Here is a 19438-nt window from a genome sequence, read left to right as displayed (position 1 = left end):
ATGAAAGCAGGGGTAAGTATACGACGGGTACGCCGCTACGGAAACGTCGTAAGAAGACTGCGTCGGGTCCGCGTACGTTCGTGAATTTGCGTATCTCGCTGATTTACATATTATTTATCGTAAATCAGCGGGAACGCCCCCGGCGCCATTTTTAAATCGAAAAAAAGATCCGACAGTGTAACACAGTTACACCTGTCAGATCTAAGCCCTATCTATGCGTATCTGATTCTATGAATCAGGCGCATAGATAGGACCAGTTTACGTCAGAGATACGATGGTGTATCTGTAGATACACCGTCGTATCTCTTTGTGAATCTGGCCCCTTGAATCAGTTACGCATAGATAGCCCTAAGATCCGACAGGTGTAATTGTTTTACACTGTCGGATCTTAGGATGCAGTACCGCGGCCGCCGCTGGGGGGAGTTCGCGTCGTAAACCAGCGTCGGGTATGCAAATTAGGAGTTACGGCGATCCACGACGGTTTTTCGCGTTCGCTACGTCGCTGCTAGTCTAGTTTCCCGTCGCAAATTTAGTCGTCGTTTTGGGTGCTCTAACTTTACACAGCACACGTATTAAAAATTGACGTCGTTTGCGTAAGACGTCCGGGAATTCGGAAGTACGCTACGCACGTCGCCGTTTAAAAAAATGACGTCAGTTCGCGCAAAGCACGGCGGGAATTTTGAAACGGAGCATGCGCAGTAGATCCAGCGCAGGAGCGCGCCTAATTTAAATGGCACACGCCCCTTTAAATTACGCGGGCTTACGCCGGAGGCCGCCAGCGTAGGTTTTCATTGCAAGTGCTTTGTGAATCAGGCACTTGCAATGAAAACTTGTGGCGGTGTAACGTATCTACGATACGTTACGCCGCCGCACTTCTACGTGAATCTGGCCCATAGTTACATATTTAGTTACATAGGGCCAGATTCACAGAAGAGATACGACGGTGTATCTCCTGATACGCCGTCGTATCTCTGTGATCCGCCCGTCCTAACTATGCGGCTGATTCATAGAACAGTCACGCATAGATAGCCCTAAGATCCGACAGGTGTAATTGACTTACACCGTCGGATCTTAGGATGCAATTCTAGGCCGGCCGCTAGGTGGCGATTCCATAGCGGTCGGCGTAGAATATGCAAATGACTAGTTACGGCGATCCACGAAGATCCGCGCGTTAATCGCAATCTCGTACGTCGTCGCTCGTCGGTTTTTCCCGTCGCAAAGTTACACCTGCTTTAACATGGCTTATCTTTAGATCAGCCATGTTAAAGTATGGCCGTCGTTCCCGCGTCGAGTTTCTTTTTATTTGCGTAAGACGTCCGGGAATACGAAACGCCGTTACGCATGTCGCAGTTCAAAAAAAACGTTGGGGCGCCGTAATTTCGCGCAAAGCACGTCAGGAAATTTGAACACGGAGCATGCGCAGAACGTTCGGCGCGGGAACGCGCCTAATTTAAATGGTGCCCGCCCCATTTGAATTAGGCGGGTTTGCGCCGAGCGTAATTACGTTACACCGCCGCAAGTTTACAGGTAAGAGCTTTGTGAATCAGGCACTTACGCTATAAACCTGCGGCGGTGTAACGTAAATGAGATACGTTACGCCGCCACGGAGTAACGTATTTCTCTCTGAATCTGGCCCATAGTTAGGTTAAATAAAGACACAAGTTCAACCATAAGAAATAAAATAATAATAATATCGTACAATCACATATACCCAATTCTATACCCACAGTTGATCCAGAGGAAGGAAAAAAAGCATGATCCAATTAGCTACAGCAGGGGAAAAAATTTCTTCCTGATCCCCCGAGAGGCGATCGGATATTCCCCGGATCAGCTTTACCTATAAATGTCAGTACCCAGTTATATTATGTACATTTAGGAAAGTATCCATGCCTTTCTTAAAGCACTTTACTGAGCTGGCCAGAACCACCTCTGCAGGGAGTCTATTCCACATTTTCACAGCTCTTACTGTGAAGAAACCTTTCCGTATTTGGAGGTGAAATCTCTTTTCCTCTAGACGTAAAGAGTGCCCCCTTGTCCTCAGTGTTGACCGTAAAGTGAATAACTCAACACCAAGTTCACTATATGGACCTCTTATATATTTGTACATGTGGATCATATACCCCCTTATTCTCCTCTTCTCAAGAGTGAATAAATTCAGTTCCTCTAATCTTTCCTCATAGCTGAGCTCCTCCATGCCTCTTATCAGTTTGGTTGCCCTTCTCTCCACTTTCTCCAGTTCCCCAATACCCTTCTTAAGAACTGGAGCCCAGATAACCTAATTTAACCACTCAGTTAATGTATGGTCAGTACTGCTTATCTTATATGATTACTTACCCATCTTTGACCCTCTCACTTTCACACTCTGAAAAAAGCAAAAATAACCTAAAGATTATTACCCACTTAAGGACCGAGCCTCTTTGAGATTTGTTGTTTACAAGTTAAAAACATTATTTTTTTCCTAGAAAATTACTTAGATCTCCAAAACATTATACATTTTTTTTCTAACACTCTAGAGAATAACATGGAGGTCATTGTAATACTTTATGTCACACCGTATTTGCGCATCAGTCTTACACGCGCACTTTTTGGGGGGAAAAAAATGTTACGCCGAGTAAATTGATATCCAACATGTCCCGCTTCAAAATTGCGCCCACTCGTGGAATGGCAACAAGCTTTTACCATTAAAAATTCTACAGGTTGCATGTTTTGAGTTACAGAGGAGGTCTAGGGCTAGAATTATTGCTCTTGCTCTACCGATTGCGGCGATATCTCACGTGTGGTTTGAACACCGTTTTCATATGCGGACACTACTCACTACTCACTTATGCGTTCCCTTTCACACGTGAGCTCAGCGGGACGAGGCGCGTTTAAAATTATATTTATTTTTTTCTTATTTATTTTACCTTTTATTTTCTATTTTTACACTGTTCTTTAAAACAAAAATTGTGTCACTGTTATTGCTATTACAAGGAATATAAACATCCCTTGTAATAGAAAAAAAAAGCATGACAGGACCTCGTAAATAAGAAAAAGAAAAAGACCTCAGATCTCATATTTACACTAAAATAAAAAAAATATATATAAAAAATGCCACTTTAAGAGCTATGGGCAGAAGTGACGTTTTGACCCTGCTTCCGCCCTGTAATGGTATGGAGACGGTTGGGGCCATCTTCCCCTCACTCGTCTCCATACCACACACTTCGGTAAGTGGCGGAGGGCACCGGAGAGTGGCAGGAGGGGGGCCCCTCTCCCGACGCTGATAAAAGTGATCTTGTGGTGAATAGACCACAGAGACCACTATTATCGGAAACTGGACCGCCCGTTGAAGAATAGGATACTGGGGTTATGGCAGCTAGCTGCTGCCATAACAAAGATATCACTTTCACGCAGCCAACATATATCGGCGTGCGACGGTCTGGAAGTGGTTAAGCACTGGATTAACACACAAAATACTATACTATGTGCTAACCACAAATGATGTTTAGTAAAGATAGTGTCATTTTCATGATTGTTGCTTATTAAAATATTTAACCACTTCAATACAGGGCACTTTCACCCCCTTCCTGCCCAGGCCAACAGAAAAAGACCGACATTTTTCTTTCTCTGTTTCTGTTATAACATGTTTCCAATAAATACAGTTTCCCCAAAAATAAGCCCTACCCCCAAAATAAGACCTAGCGTGATTTTCGTTTCGATTTTAGTCAACGTCCTTGTAAAATCATATAGGGCCAAATCCACAGCCAGCGGCGCAAATTAAGTGTCTGTAAACTTATGTCATTTAAGTTACGGCGCCCTAAGTTGGTGTCGTAAGTGCCGTATCCACAGCGCATTTGCGCACAAAATTGCGCCAGCCGTAACCTAAATTCCGAGGCGTAAGGCGGGGTTATGGCAAGTGGGAAGGAAGTGGGCGTGCTTCATTGTAATGAGCCGTGACCCCATGCAAATGAAGGGCCGGCCGTACTGCGCATGCGCGCACGAATCTGCTGCTCACTGCGCATGTGCAGAACTTTGCTGGGCGCAATCAGTGAGATAGGTAAAAGGCCAAGTGTACTTAGTTTGAGGATCGCCCTGTGCTTAAATAGCCCCAGTCAAACACACTTCACTTGCAAAAGTATTTCCCTGTGTTCCCTTCCATGAGCAATTTGCTTCTGCTCTTAGTTTGTCAGTGTTTGTTGGTAAGTTGTGTGTGATAGAGAAGTGTTGGAGGAGTAGTAGATAGTAGTTGTTGTTTGTTTCTGATAAGTGTATTTTTTGTTTGATTGTTTCTGCTAAGTGTTTTTTTTTTTTTTCTGCTTGGATTTTGTGTTTGGTTTTTGTGTGTTTGTTTTTGACTTTTTGTGTGTTTGTTTTGTGTGTATTTTTGTGTGTTTGTCCTGTTTGTTTTCTTGTTGCTGTGTGGTGTCTATGATGGCCCCCAAACGCAGGAAGCTGAATTTTTCGCATGTTGAAAAGCAAATCCTTGCCAGGTATATCATCCAATATGGAAGATATTTACATGGGCCTGATAGCCGGAACACCTCCCCGGCCCAAAGGAAGAGGATCTATGCCAAAATTACAGATCACATAAATGCGGCGGGGGGGGGGGGAGACGAGGACCCCCGTTGGCATTAAGAAAAAGATCAATGATCTGAGGAGCGTGGTCCGCAATAAGGTGGCCAAGCTCACTGCGCATAGGAGGGGCACTGGAGGAGGGGGACCATGCCCCATCCGGCTGACTGAGGAGGAATGGGCAGTGGCCCGGTGTTTCGAGCCAGAGCAGGTGGTGGGCCTGCCTGGTTATCAGTCTGATGTTCCTGTGAGGCCAGGTAAGGTTTTTGTTTTTCTATTTGGTGATTAGCATGTGTGGGTGGGGGAAGGGAAGATGTGCCAAGTGTGTGGATCCTCAAACCTGTGATTGTTTGGTGTCCTCCACAGATGACCAGGAGATTGCTGGCCCATCAGGCCAGGCTGCTGCACCACCCCAAAGACAGGAGGCTACTGAGGAGTCCCCAGGGGAGGGGAGTGGCCAAACCTCCTCTCATGAGGAGGCTCAGGGGGAGGAGGCTGAGGGGGAGGAGGATGAGGGGGAGGAGGATGAGGGGGAGGAGGAAGAAGATCTCCAGATTGGCCGGGAAATCATTATTGCCACTGATCTCATGACATTTGAGGATACCCTTGAGGCTACCCTTGAGGCTACCCTTGAGGCTCCCCCAGAGGCTACCCCAGAGGCTACCCCAGAGGCTGGCACCAGTCAGGCCACCATCAGGGGTAGCCCCTCCCACTCCTCCCCCAACATGCCGCAACCCACAAGGGTCACTCTATCCCCTCCTCCCAGGCCACAAGCCTCAGGGGCAGGCAGGATGGCGACCCAGGAGACCAGGGGGGTGTCTGAGCATCTGCCGGCCAGTCTGCTGAGGGACAATGCCCAGCAGACCCGCAGTCTGGGTGACATCAAAAAAACTATGGCCAAGATGGAGCACAGCCTGGATGTAATAAAGGAGTCACTCAGTGATGTGGCCACCAATTCATTGGGGGTCATCACCTGTTTGTGGTCCCTGCATACCGCCACAACAGGCGTGGCCCAGAAGGTGACTGCCCTCACCCGGGCTGTGCAGGACAACACCCGGGCTGTGCAGGACAACACCCGGGCTGGCCAGGCCAATACGGCTGCCATCACTGTCTGCCTGAACAGGATAGCAGTGGCCTTGGAGGGCAGGCCAGCCGGAGGTCAGACACCAGGGGAGGCTCCTCCCTCCCCTACTCCCCCCCCCATGAAGATACTCCCTCCCCTGCTCCCCCCCCATGAAGATACTCCCTCCCCTGCTCACACCCCCCCGTGAAGATCCTCCAGGTGCCCGTGGCCGTGCCCCTGCCCGTGGGCAGCCCAGACGGAGCACTCGCCGCCGGAATTAAATTGCAGGGGTACTTTTGATTTTTTTTTTTTTTTATGATTTTGTTTATTATACTGTACTTATGATTTGGTTTATGTGTGTGAATGATGTGTGAATGTGGGGGGGGGTGGCATTCCTGACAAAATAAGGGTGTCACCCTCAGTTTTGGTGGAGAAGGGATCCCCAGGACCAGGGAGAAGTGATCCCAGGTTCCTGAATGGTGTATGAATGCACAGTGACATAATTGGAGCCGTGGCGTGGCGTTACTGCTCCCAAGTACCAAAGGGGGGGGTACTTGGATCTAATCCAATTCGATGTGCATGTGATGTGTCTGTGCTAGGGACCACAGTGGTGTGCATTCATGCATTCTCATTGTGACATAATTCATGTGCGTTTCCAGAGAAAAAAACATTCTCAATGTGACATTATTCATGTGCGTTTACTGTGCAAAGCAACATTCTCATTGTGACATAATTCATGTGCGTTTCCAGTGAAAACAAATATTATCATTGTGACATTATTCATGTGCGTTTACTGTGAAAAGATGCCTTCTGCGAGGCGTCTCCTGGCTACTGTGCCCTCAGTAGACCGGGTAGAGTGGGTTAGGGGGGGATTGCCTGGGTGGGGGGTCAGGTCAGCACATAAGTTAATCTCCAGTCCCCTTCTCATGGCAAAGTTGTGAAGAATACAACAAGCACCGATTATTTGGCACACAAAGTCTGGGGAATACAACAATGTACCCCCAGTCTTGTCCAGGCATCTGAAGCGGGACTTCAGCAGCCCAAATGTGCGTTCCACCACTGCCCGGGTGCGAATATGAGCCTCGTTGTAGCGTTGCTCTCCTGGGGTTTGGGGGTTCCTGAATGGGGTCATCAGATGTGGTCCCAGGGCATATCCAGAGTCAGATGGAAGGGAAAAGACAGGAGGATATTAGTCATGCATGTGCCCCTTGTGATGTCTGCATCATGGGGGGGGACAGTCATACCTGACACTCATGTCACTCACCAATCAGCCAGCTGTCTCCATACACGTTCAGCTCCAAATCTCGAGATATGTTGGTCTGCCGGAATATATAGCTGTCATGGCACGAACCAGGAAATTTGGCACAGACATGCCAGATGAGGCCATGGGCATCTACAATCACCTGGACATTTATGGAATGCCAGTTTTTGCGATTCCTGAACAGGTGCTCTGTCTCATGGGGGGGTGTAGTGCCACATGGGTACAGTCAATGGCCCTGATGGTCCGTGGGAATCGGGCAATCTGATAAAAGTCCGCCATGGTCTTCAATCGCTGGTCCTCCTGGGTGGGCTTTTGAAATTGATTGCCCATGCGTCTTAGTATTGCAGGGACAACTTGATGGACACACCTGCTCATCGAGGACTGTACCATCCCAGCCAGACCTCTTTGGAAAGACCCAGTGGCAAAAAAATGCAGGGTTGCCATTACTTTGATGTGAGGTGGCAGGGCATGGGATCGTTGGGTTGGGGTGTTGAGATCATCCTGCAGGATTCTGGTTAATTCCAGGATGGCTTCCTGGTTAAAGCGGAAGTTGCCATAGACCTCAGAAGCAGTCATGCCAAAGAGATCTTGGCGTGGGCGGTATACCCTCTCCTGTGCCCTCCTCCTCCTCCTCTGTGCCCTCCTCCTTCTCTGCGCCTGTAAAGTAGCGAGTGCCGTTATAATCATGGATGGGCCGGGCATTTTGGCAGTCAGATTGAAGTCCAGCAAAGATGTGTTGTCAGCTCTTCCTCAATGGTGTTGCTTCAGCAGACCTTTACAGGGCAGGTGTAAAATTAGGGCTGCTTTTATAAAGTCTAATTTTGCTCCAGGAAACTGACAGGTGCGCACAGGGCGTAATCTACGGCGCAAAGGGCGTAATCTACGGCGCACACACTTAATTTTGTGGATCGCCCTATCTCCCTCATTTGCATCTTTGCCTATCAAATAAAGCGGCGTGACTAGCGTAATTTGCGTCAGAGGATGCGCCGGTGTAATTATTTTAGGTAGGACGGAAAAACCGGATTTTTCGTTTTGAGGATCGGGCGCAAACATACGCGCGGTGTAAAATTAGAAATCTCGAGTTAAGTCGACGCATCTGCTTTGTGGATTTGGCCCATAATCTTTTTACAAAACAGTGTGTAGTGTGTCTATTTAGAGCACCGCTGGGTGCTCACGTGACCCGCCAGTGATATCCTCCCTGATGACATCAGCGGGGTTCTTGGCCCCTCCCTGCAGTATTCGGAACAGGGAAAAAGAGCTCCGGCGCTATAAATAAGGTATTTTCCACAATAAAGTTACACAAGGAGACACACTGCACATTATATAATATTTTTACAGAACAGACTACATGATTTTACAATGACTTTACCTAAGATTTTGGGATTACAGATTTTCATAATACACACAGGCTTTTTAAAAAACATTTTAATGTTTTATTCCAGGTTTTTTAGAACATAAAAAAGGGTAAATGACACAGCACAAGTACTGTGCTGTCTATCATGCTTTAACGTTTTAAGGATCAGGATATTTTTTTTCCCAGAAGAAGATGACATGACTATTTAAATAAATGTATTGTACATACCGTAAATAAAGAAGACATCCCCTGAAAATAAGCCCTAGTGTGTTTTTGTAGCCAAAATTAATATAAGACCCAGTCCTATTTTTAGGGAAAACATGTAGGCCAACATGTATTCTGGTACATGTCTTAGGTGAACATAACCCAAATCAGTGTTTACTATTTAGTTTGTAGGAAAGTTATAGCGTTACAAACTGTTATACAGTATATATCTGAAATTAAACAGTCCTGATGTACTTTACATCATGTACTGTACTCAATTCTTGAGGCCCTAAAATGCAAGGATAGTACAAATACCCCCCAAATGGCCCTTTTTTGGAAAGTAGACAGTCCAATTTATTTAGCATGAGGCATGGCGAGTTTTGAAGTTGTAATTTTTGCCACAATTATTCTTTAAAAAAAAAAAAAAATTTATTCACATACTGTCAGTACAGCGTTGTCCTATAAGGCCTCGTACACACGACAGAGTTTCTCGGCAGAATTCACCGAGAAACTCGGTCAAAACCCGGATTCTGCCGAGAAACTCTGTCGTCTGTACACTTTTGGCTCGATGGAGCCGCCGAGGAGCTCGTCGAGAAAATAGAGAACATGTTCTCTATTTTCTCGTTGTTCTATGGGAGAAGGCGGCCCGCCGAGCTCCTCGGCGGCTTCATCCCAGAACTCGACGAGGAACTCGACGTGCTTGGCACGTCGAGTTCCTCGGCCGTGTGTACGGGGCCTAACTGGTGTAATGGTGATCAGGGACACTGACTGGTGTAAAAAAAAAAATTCTAACCTTCCTAGCGGTAATCCCAATTGAGGCTCTGGGTGAATTTCCATTACCAAAAGCGGTAACCAAGAGCCACACTCAGGATTGCATCGCAGGATCCAGGCAAAGTTACTTACCTTGTCCCCTGGATCCTGTGATGTCTCCCCGCTGTGTGTGCGAGCTGTGGCCTCAAAAAGTGAAAAACACAGAACACATAAAGTACACTTTTAGAGCAGCTAGAAAACAGCGATAATAATTTAGAATCACTTGCAGAATTGAGCGACAGCAATTTGTGGGGAAATTAGTCATCAAACACTGAAAGTAATGACAGCGACAATTCTTCAACTGAGCACATTACATTATTGAATACATTTTATTATTATTTGTTATAATTATTAATAGTTGATTATTATATTATAATTTATGATTTAGTGTTTCAAACTTTATCATACCCGGGATGTCTACTAGACTCTTGTTTGGACATATTTAAGTTTGTTATTCCTAAGAATTACAGGCCTACAATATAAAATGCCAAATTTCCATGCAAAACAATTGAATCGCATTGAGCATCAAAAATCTGACATAATCATATCGCCAGGGAGGTTAATTTCTTGTTTATTTTTTTAATACATTTTAAACACACCGTGACCAGAGTGTTAGCATAATATCACTGTACTACTCTGGGGAAGTGATCAGCATTTTTTTTTTTTTTTTTACACATTGAATTTCTAGTTGCCAGTGAATTTCATTGGTATAAGCAACCATTTTTACTGAATAAAATGGATTAATTCAGTGTGTTTTGTTGTGATTAGCTGTGATTGGCCACAGCTAATCACATGGTACAGATAGGCAGTGATTGGCCCTTTCTGCGCCATGTGATTACTGTGACCAATAACAGCTACCAACAGAATGGAGTGCCTGAAAGGAAACCATCCATTGTTTACAAATGTCATGTAATCTGCTGCGATTGGTGACAGCGATCACATGGTACCAGCAGCGGGCCATTACAGTGATCAGTCATCGGCTGTGTCCAGTGGACACAGTCAGGGACAGATCATACCGCAGCTTAACCCCGCAAGAGGTGTGTTTTGGGAGAACGCCATATGACGTCCACTTGGAATGATGAAAGTTCCGCCCAGCCATCACTCATGGTCAGGAACTGGCAGTTGTGAACCTAAAACAAGAAATACAAACAGAGCATATCCCTCTAGAGCAGTGTTTCCCAACTCCAGTCCTCAAGGCACACCAACAGGTCATGTTTTCAGGCTTTCCATTATTTTGCACAGGTGATTTGATCAGTTTCACTGCCTTAGTAATTACCACAGCCGTTTCATCTGAGGGAAATCATGAAAACATGACCTGTTGGTGTGCCTTGAGGACTGGAGTTGGGAAACACTGCTCTAGAGTGTGTACTTGTATCAATTAAATGAGGCGCTTCTAGTGCGGTAATATGGTGTTCTAACTGGATACCCATCACATCACTGCATATAAAGTGCATCCAAATTGCTGAAAGCCATACTTTAGGAGCATGTTCTCGAATGATAATGCATAGATTAGCTCTGTACCAAAAATAATGTGAATGAACCCTAAAAGTTAATTTCTCCTTAAGAAAATCTACAAAATGACGAAGACTGTAGATCCCAATATTGTGCTTAATAGTCTTGTAGATAATTCCAACATATATAGAAAATATTTTTTTTAGTGCAATGCATACTAATACCTTGCTGCGTGTCTTGAGTCTGAAATCATCAACATTACACTGGGATACACCAGCCCATTCTTGTGATGTGCCAATTTTTATACTTGGAACTTTGACTTGCACTGTAGGTTGCAGTGGTGGAGGCTCCTGTGGTCGTCCATCTAGTAAAAATAATGTAATAACATCAAACGCTTAGAAAACCATAATGTATTACACATGGAAAGGATTCTTTTATACGTTAGAGAGGGTGAATCTCCCTAACGGGGACCACAGACAGCAACAAAAATGAAAAAGATGTTTTAATCCCTCTCCTCTACAAGGATAATATATAAAAAAAAATTTTTTGCTTGCACATGATTGAATGAGGGAAGTCGGCAGAGCTTTACTAAGCTAAAGGAAAATTCTCCTGCAAAGCTAACAACGCATCTGCCTTTAGTAATCTACTACTCATCTGGACACTTTAGGGTTGATTTACTATAACTGGAGAGTGCAAAATCTGGTGCAGCTCTGCATAGAAACCAATCAGCTTTCAGTGTTTTTTTTTTTGATTGATTGTAAATGCTGGAATGTTTTTTATTGAAATAACAAATAGGCATTATTTCCCTGCTCTGTGCAATGGTTTTGCACAGAGCAGCCCTGGTCCTCCTCTTCTCTGGTCCCCCCGCTGATACTCCTGGCTCCCCCCCCCCTCCGGTATGGGGGCGATGATGTGCAGGACACTTATCTGGACACTGCCGTGTCTGAGCCAATGAGGAAGGAAAGAGCTGCTGCTCTCGTACACATTGCTGAATCGAGATTGGGCTCAAGTAAGTATGAGGGGGGCTGGGGGGTGCATGCAGGAGGTTTTATACTTTAATGCAGAGAATGCCTTTAAAATCACTTTAATTGAACAAGCTGAAGTTAGAAGCTAATTGGCTACCATAGAGAGCTGCACCAGATTTTGCACTCTTCAGTTTTAGTAAATCAACCCCTTTGTGTTGAAACATATAAATGCTTTGTAATAGGGGGCAATGATAAAACTAGGTAAAAAGAAGTTTCACAGTTGAAATCTTATTGGCTGATTTGAAGAAAACAGATATCTTTATTTTCTTTCTATTATTAGGCTAGGTTCACACTGCTGCAAATTCTTTTGCGAATTTGAGCCGATGCGATCGCTCAAATTCGCAAGTCATTTAAATAACATTGTTTTACATTAGTGCCGTTCACATCAGTGTGGTGCGAATCTAAGCTGCGTGCAAAAAGGGTCCTGTGCGAGTTTGATCCGTGTGTGATGTGAATTCAGCTCCATAGACTTCAATGTAAATCGTTCTGGACTCGCATTGATGGTTCACATATGTGCGAATTCCACCACACTACTCTCCACAAAAACCAGGAAGTACACAGGAAGTTAACACCTTTTTTTTTTTACATTATGATTCCATTGGCTAGAACATCAGCTATGTCCAACTCCTGAAATTCGCGATAAATTCGCAGTAAATTCCCACCTCAACCAGGACAAAAAAACTGAACAAATTCGCAGCGCAGCAGTGTGAACCTAGCCTTAAGGGGAGCCAAACGCTGCAATACTTACCTCCACTGAGTGGTCCAACGTCCCTTGCCAGAACTGGCATCTAACACCCAGCTTCTTCTGGGTGCCATGCTGGGGCCGCTCTCATTGGCCAGCACAAAATGATGTCACTACTGTGCATGCAAGGGAGAGCAGTCATCTGTGCCAGAATGTGGATTAAGCTGTGCTTGCACAACTCAGTGCACATTCCACAGAAGACTGCGAGCAGGTAGGTAGGTTTATTTGATTGCAGAGGAGACATTGCAAATGTGTCTGCTCTCAGTTTTCAAAAGTGGGACTAAAGTCCTGCTTTAGTATATGATGTTCATATTATTTTTTTACAGTAACGTGTTGCTTTTATCTATTCATTACTTACCAAGCTCACCAGGTACAATAAAGGATTCAGGTGTGCGTTCTGGCAGAGGAGGGGGACTCTTGTCATGTGCTTTTGAAGAAGTAACTAGATACAACAAGATATTCAATTTTAGTTATTTAAATGAACATTGTATCAGTTAAAGGTATGTGTATGTTATATTTCAGTGAGCTAGCTAGTAAGAGTGTCAAGCTTATCATAGTAAAATTTGGCTTGAATTAAAAAAAAAAAAAACGTGGGGTCAAGTTAACAATCTTTTTCGACCATGGGGATGAACAAAACTCTAAGGAGCAGGATGGATTTTTTTTTTAACCACTTCCTGACTGCACTATGGCCAAATGATGGCTACAGCACAGTGTCATATGACGTCCTCCCATGATCACGCCTGCTGCGTGCCGCAGCATGCTCTGTGATCACTGTGTCCTTAGGACACAGCTGTTCACAGATCAGGGTAAAGGGCCAATCACAGCGACCCTTTACAACGTGATCAGCTGTGTCCAATCACAGCAGATCACAATGTAAACACAAGCCGGTTGTCAGCATTTCTTTCCTCACGCTGACAGCGTGAGTAGAGGAGAGCCGGTAACCGGCTAGTGTAAAAGGGACATCTACACTGATAATCAGGGCACTGTTGGGGCTTCACTGATAATCAGGACACAGGACACCAGTTCTGCCTATCAGTGGCCAACAGTGCTGCCAATCAGTGGCCATCAATGCCCACTAGGGCTGCCAATCAGTGTCCACCAGGGCTGCCAATCAGTGCTCATCAGTGCCTCCTCATCTGTGTCACCTATAGGTGCTGCCTATCAGTGCCCATCAGGATCACCAATCAGTGTAACTTTTTTGTTTATTAATAGCACAGGTTTTTTTGCCTGGTGTGGGGGAGTTTAGGTAAACTTTATTAGGAAGTGCAGAATTTTTTGGTACACAATTTGTTATTCATTCTAAGATGTAAGAATTCTGCTCTAAGTTTCTGACTTGATAGTGTAGGGCCCCTGCTTAGTTGTCTTGTTGTCCCCAACAATTTCTGCAGTATGCTGGTGGAGGCTTGGGGAGGGACAGTCTTACACCTCTGGTGGTAATGCCCCTAACTTAGGCATTTCTGGAAAGAGGTGTGAGATTCTATTGTGAACATCATGCAAAACACTCTCCCAGATGATCAACCCCCCCCCCCCTCCAGTGATTTTTTTTCAAAGCACCTATGTGTCCATTAGGTCATAAAAGATCCTCTGTACCACATTTACGGAATGCTGCAAAAAGCTTGATACCCCGATAATGAAAGAAGAGCAGGGCCCCTACGTTGAGGGAGTGGCTTAATAGAGTTCCGGTTACTTTGGAAGCAAAGAAATGGGTACATAAGGTAAAAGATCATTATGATCTTTTTTTAATAATCTTAGGCTTCTTGGGTTGAAGTCATCTCCTCTACAGCTTATAAGATGATAATGTCAACTCCCTAATGCGGTAGTCCTTGCCAATTTGAGGGTGGAGAGTTTTTTTACAGGTCTGAGCAATAGAATAGGAGATGCGTGATGACAAGAAAAATGGCTCTTTATTGCTTTTTTTTTTCTTCTTTGATATCCCTCTTTTCTGGTCTTGCTACTTGGTTTGGGATCTAAATTTGTTAGGCCTCGTACAGACGGGCCGTTTTCCGCGTACATGTCCGCCCGGAGATTTCTGTATGATGGCTGTACACACCATCATACAGAAATCCGCGCGTACACGATACGCGGCGACGAGGCCGCGCCGTCGCCGCGAAGATGACGTGGCGACGTGCGCGGCCCTGGCAGTTTAATGCTTCCATGCATGCGTCAAAGTCATTCGACGCATGCGAGGAATGGCGGCCGCTCGGACATGTACTGTAAGTCTGTACAGACGACCGAACATGTCCGACGGACAGGATTCCAGCGGGCATGTTTCTAAACAAGTTTAGAAACATTTGCCCGCTCGAAAAAGGCCCGGCGGGCAAATGTACGCTGGAATCCTGTCCGCTCGGCTGTACAGACGACCGAACATGTCTGCTGAAACTGGTCCGCGGACCAGTTTCAGCAAACATGTTCGGTCGTGTGTACGGGGCCTTAGTCTTTCTTGTCTTTCTAAATCCATATGTGAGTGCAATTATATAAAATGTTATTGTTTTTTATATGCCAGCTTTCATGTTGTGACCTTACCAGAGTGGTACTGGGTTTGTGACTAATTCCTATATTTCTGATTCAAATATGTGCTTTATCAAATATTTGTCTTATATTTGTCTTACATTTATTAATAAAATATAGATTAAAAAAAGAGCCAGTGGGAAACTATCATAGGAATTTAATAAGACTTGATCAGACAGAATCTGGAGTAGTAGTGCATGACATTCAATCAGATTCCACTTTTCAATTTCAAGGCTTAAAGTGGATGTAAACACCATTCATGAAATTTGACCTAGGCCTATCTGCATATCTGCAGTGTTTACTTATATCTCTCCAAATCCCCAAGTCCATTGTCTTTTGGTTGCTGCATTCCTGTGTTATCAGCATGATTACTTCTGACAAGTTCTCTGACACAGGAGATACAAGCAGCTGGAAATTTGTGTTGGGGAGGTAACTTAGAGAAAGATAAGCAGAGAGCTTGTCTATTCACAGCACAGCCCTGCATGTGTCTTCGTTCCTCTGCCTATGTGGAGGGTGTGCCTTTCCTCCAGTCAGCTCACAAACAGTGTATGCCAAGGCTCCACTCCCACAGGTGAAACAGGAAGAGAAATCATCTGAGGCTGTTCACTTCACTGAGTATATGTGATAATTTACATCCACTTTAACTGAACAAGCTGGAATTAGAAGCAAGTTGATTACTATGCTGAACTGCTCCAGATTCTGTCTGTTCCAGTTTTAGTAAATTTCCCCCTAACAGCCAAGTACAAATACCAAGGATCTAGCTGTCAAGTGGAAGTTTAGGGTAAGATACATATTTAGTCAGAGATATTTGCCAGATACTGTTGCCAAGGGTTAGCAAAACAAGATCCAGAACCAGAAGATAAAAGATAGAGACACCATAGGGTCATGACAGTAGGCATTTAAGCCAGGTCATGATACGTGAGAAGAAAAAGAAAGGTGAATTCAGAAAACTGCAATATTCCGACCCATGTGCTAACACACTCTGTAATTTGCAAACAGCAACATGCAAGAGAAACAAGTTACCCCTTATAAAGTAGCTCTGTCAATCAAAATGTTCATGAACTCCACTGATGATTAGATGAATTCAGTCATGTTCTTGCAGGTGGACAGGGTAACTAAGGGGGTGCCAGATGTACCCGACAATCATGTACCATACTATTCATGATTGCCCAGCTAGAGGAAAACCCATAGATAAATCTATGACAATATACAATAGGGTTATAGCATATAGATGAGTCTCTCAACCATTTACTCCTGAGGAACCCTTGAAATAATTTTCATGTCTAAAGGAACTCCTGCTAAAATACATAGGTGGTCAGTGAGACTAATGCCCCTTTATATTGGCAGCCTGTAGAAGCAACACTTCTTGTAGTGGTGGTCAGTGGAAAGCATGCCCCTTACTGTGGTAGTTAGAATGCTACCCTTGCAGGCAGCTAAAAAGATCATTGGTATCATGCAGCTGGCTCTGCCAGGTTGCATTGGACCTGGCATTATACAGTCACCACCATCAAACTATAGGTCGGGTCAGCCATAGCTCAAGGAAACCCTAGCAATCTCTGGAGGAACTGTAGGGTTCCATGGAACCCTGGTTAAGAGTGGCTAATATAGACAGTGTGTTACATATTTTAGTAAATATTCTATATTTATATACATTGTTCTTTAAAGAATATAAAACATATGTGTATTTACCCTTGGGACAACTTACCAGTGCTGTTCAAATTGTTGAAAGGTGGAATTTCTACTTCATTAAGTGGTTCTAGTTTCGAGGAATGATCAATCTGGGACAAATTATTTGAATCAGACAATGGAAAGTTAAGGTCTTGGATTTTGTTCCCGTTTGCATTGGGTACATCAGGGTAGGTGGCTTCAACACAAAAATCTGCAAACTTTGGTGACCCTGGATCAGAAGATGATGTTGGAGAAAAGTAAGGATCTTCTGTCAGACGAACATAAGGATGACTACTATGAACAGTATTTATATTACCCAGAGAACCAGTAAACATGGAGTCTTGATGATGATTACCAATAAATTTTTCTTTATCGAAACTAGATGCCAAATCCTTTTGAATATAGAGGAACGCATTTGATGCTTCAACAACCCGCTCAGACATGAAAGACTGTCTTTGAAATTCCAACGGTGTCGATTTGGTGTGTATTAATGGTGCATGTCCACTGTAACTTTTTCTGTTCTCAGTACATGATTGAGGAAAAGGATTTTTTCTGATGCTGTTTTGAGAAGTTTTGCGCATTATTGTTCGTGGAAAAGGTTGCGGCATAGGTTGTGTTTCTAATGTCTGCATGGCAAGTGCATTTAGTTCATCATAACTTTTATACATCTTTGTTACGGAAAAGGGCTTCATACAGCTATTAGAATTATTTCCACTACTGATGGCTGTTGTAGATGAGTTCCAAAGATGTGCGCTAATTTCCTCTTCCATCATGCATTCACCTGTATGACTTGAACAAAAGGATGTTAGAATTATAGGTGTGCACAATGTATAACGTTTAATGTTTAAAACTAATATTTTTAAGGTATCAAATCTGGTTCCCATAACCTTTTAGTAAATTGTCAGCTATACTTATTTAAGTCTTTTTTATGCAAATTTTAACTCTCTTCTTGCTGCGGGGTTTACTGTCAGCACACATGCAATGTAGTGGAGTCTAAATATATCCCTTTGCTGACCTTTTTTACCTACAGTACCGCTTTAAAGTTTATGTCCAGCCAAAAGGAAGTTCTTATTTTGTATAGTGTGAGAAGGTTTAGAACCCCCTACTGTTTTTTTTTTTTGTTCATTGTTTTTATTGTAGTATTTTGCAAAAATTCAGACAAGTGTACAGTCATATTGTCAGTACAATTTTGTGCATTAATTTATATTGACCGTACAATATACTGTAACAGTATTTTGCATTTCCAGTTAATAAAAGAAGAAAGAGAAAAATGGAAACAAGAAATAAAACTTAACACATCTCTAAACAGCTATGGTTCTATGTGACTTGTGTTATTTTGTTCTAATCAATAAAGAACTCTGGTCCTTATTTCACGTATTACCTGAATTTGTGATTTTATTTGGTTTATGAATGAGCTTAACACCTTCAATACAGGGCTTGTATTCCCACCTCCATACCGGGCCTATTCTGGCACTTCTCTCCTACATGTACAAATCATCATTCTTTTGCTAAAAAATTACTCAGAACCCCTAAACATTATATATGTTTTTTTAGCAGACACCCTAGGGAATAAAATGGCGGTCATTGCAACTTTTTATCTTGCACGGTATTTGCGCAATCATTTTTCAAACGCATTTTTTTGGGGGAAAAAAATGGTTTCATGAATTAAAAAATAACAAAACAGTAAAGTTAGCCCAATTTTTTTGTAAAATATGAAAGATGATGTTACCCCCGAGTAAATAGATACCTAACGTGTCATGCTTTAAAATTGAGCACGAACAGGACGGTGACGCTTGCCAATATATACGCACCAAACACACGCCGGGTTTCGTTCTTTAGAGCAATTTCGGAACTGCTTGCTTCCTTTAAAGAGGGGACTCTCTTGCTCGGGGGAGACTTCAATGTCCCACTCAACCCCACGCTTGACACTTCCACGGGCACTTCATCCCTTCAATACACCGCGCTAAGGAGAATTAAAAAGCTCCTGCAAGGCCTACTCATACATGATACATGGCGCGCCCTAAACCCGGCGGGTAGGGACTACACGTTCTTTTCAACACCGCACAACCGCTATTCCCGCCTCGACTACCTGTTTGTCAGCCAGGAAGACCTACCCCTCTTATCCGCGGTTTCGATCGACCCCATGTTCATATCGGACCACAATCCCATCTCGGCCACGATAGCTCTGCCTCCCGGTCACCCAAGGTCCAGGGTGTGGAGGTTAGACCCTTCCCTACTCACGGACCCAGTAGTGGCTAAGGACCTGGAGAAAGCGCTCAAATTATTTTTTCTTGAAAACAGGCCGGAAGACACGGCCCCCAGTATAAACTGGGAAGCCCACAAGTGCGTAGTACGGGGCCTCCTAATAGCGGCCGCGGCCAAAAGGAACAAAGAAAGACGCAAACACTACGACGACATTCTAGGCAAGATTAAGAGCTTAGAAAATGCACACAAACACTCACAAGCCCTCGCCACACTACAGGAACTAAACCAAGCTAGAGCCGAACTTCTTGAGATCATAGGTAAACGGGTTAAACGTAGCTACGTACTAGCAAAGAAGTCATTTTACGAGCACGGCAATAAGGTGAGTAGACTCTTGGCTAAAGCTCTACATTCCCAAAAAGCAAAAACAACGGTCCACTCCCTGACGGACGCCCTAGGCCACACAGTACAGTCCACCCCCGACATAGCTAAGCTTTTTGTACAGTATTACACTGGTCTGTACAACTTGCCGACCCCAGACACACCGACGGCAATAGAAACAAGGCAAGACCTGATAAACAAATTCCTGAACCAATACGGC

At 44.1% G+C, this 19438-nt stretch overlaps 1 protein-coding gene across 1 annotated transcript in view; it reads right to left on the bottom strand.

The window, feature by feature from the left end:
* Positions 1-19438, bottom strand: part of PTPN22 (protein tyrosine phosphatase non-receptor type 22) — a 186639-nt gene that overhangs the window by 28854 nt on the left and 138347 nt on the right. The window contains exons 13-16 of the mRNA XM_040337464.1: positions 16673-17424; positions 12818-12901; positions 10917-11056; positions 2335-2362 (exon numbers count right to left, since the gene is read on the bottom strand). Coding sequence (XP_040193398.1) covers positions 2335-2362; positions 10917-11056; positions 12818-12901; positions 16673-17424 — 1004 coding nt within the window. The remainder of the gene's footprint in view (positions 1-2334; positions 2363-10916; positions 11057-12817; positions 12902-16672; positions 17425-19438) is intronic.

This window comes from Rana temporaria, chromosome 2, assembly GCF_905171775.1.
Source record: "Rana temporaria chromosome 2, aRanTem1.1, whole genome shotgun sequence".
In the NCBI taxonomy this organism is placed as follows: Eukaryota; Metazoa; Chordata; class Amphibia; order Anura; family Ranidae; genus Rana; species Rana temporaria.
The sequence above is the reverse complement of the archived record's forward strand: the minus strand, read 5'-3'. Positions and strand labels throughout refer to the sequence as shown.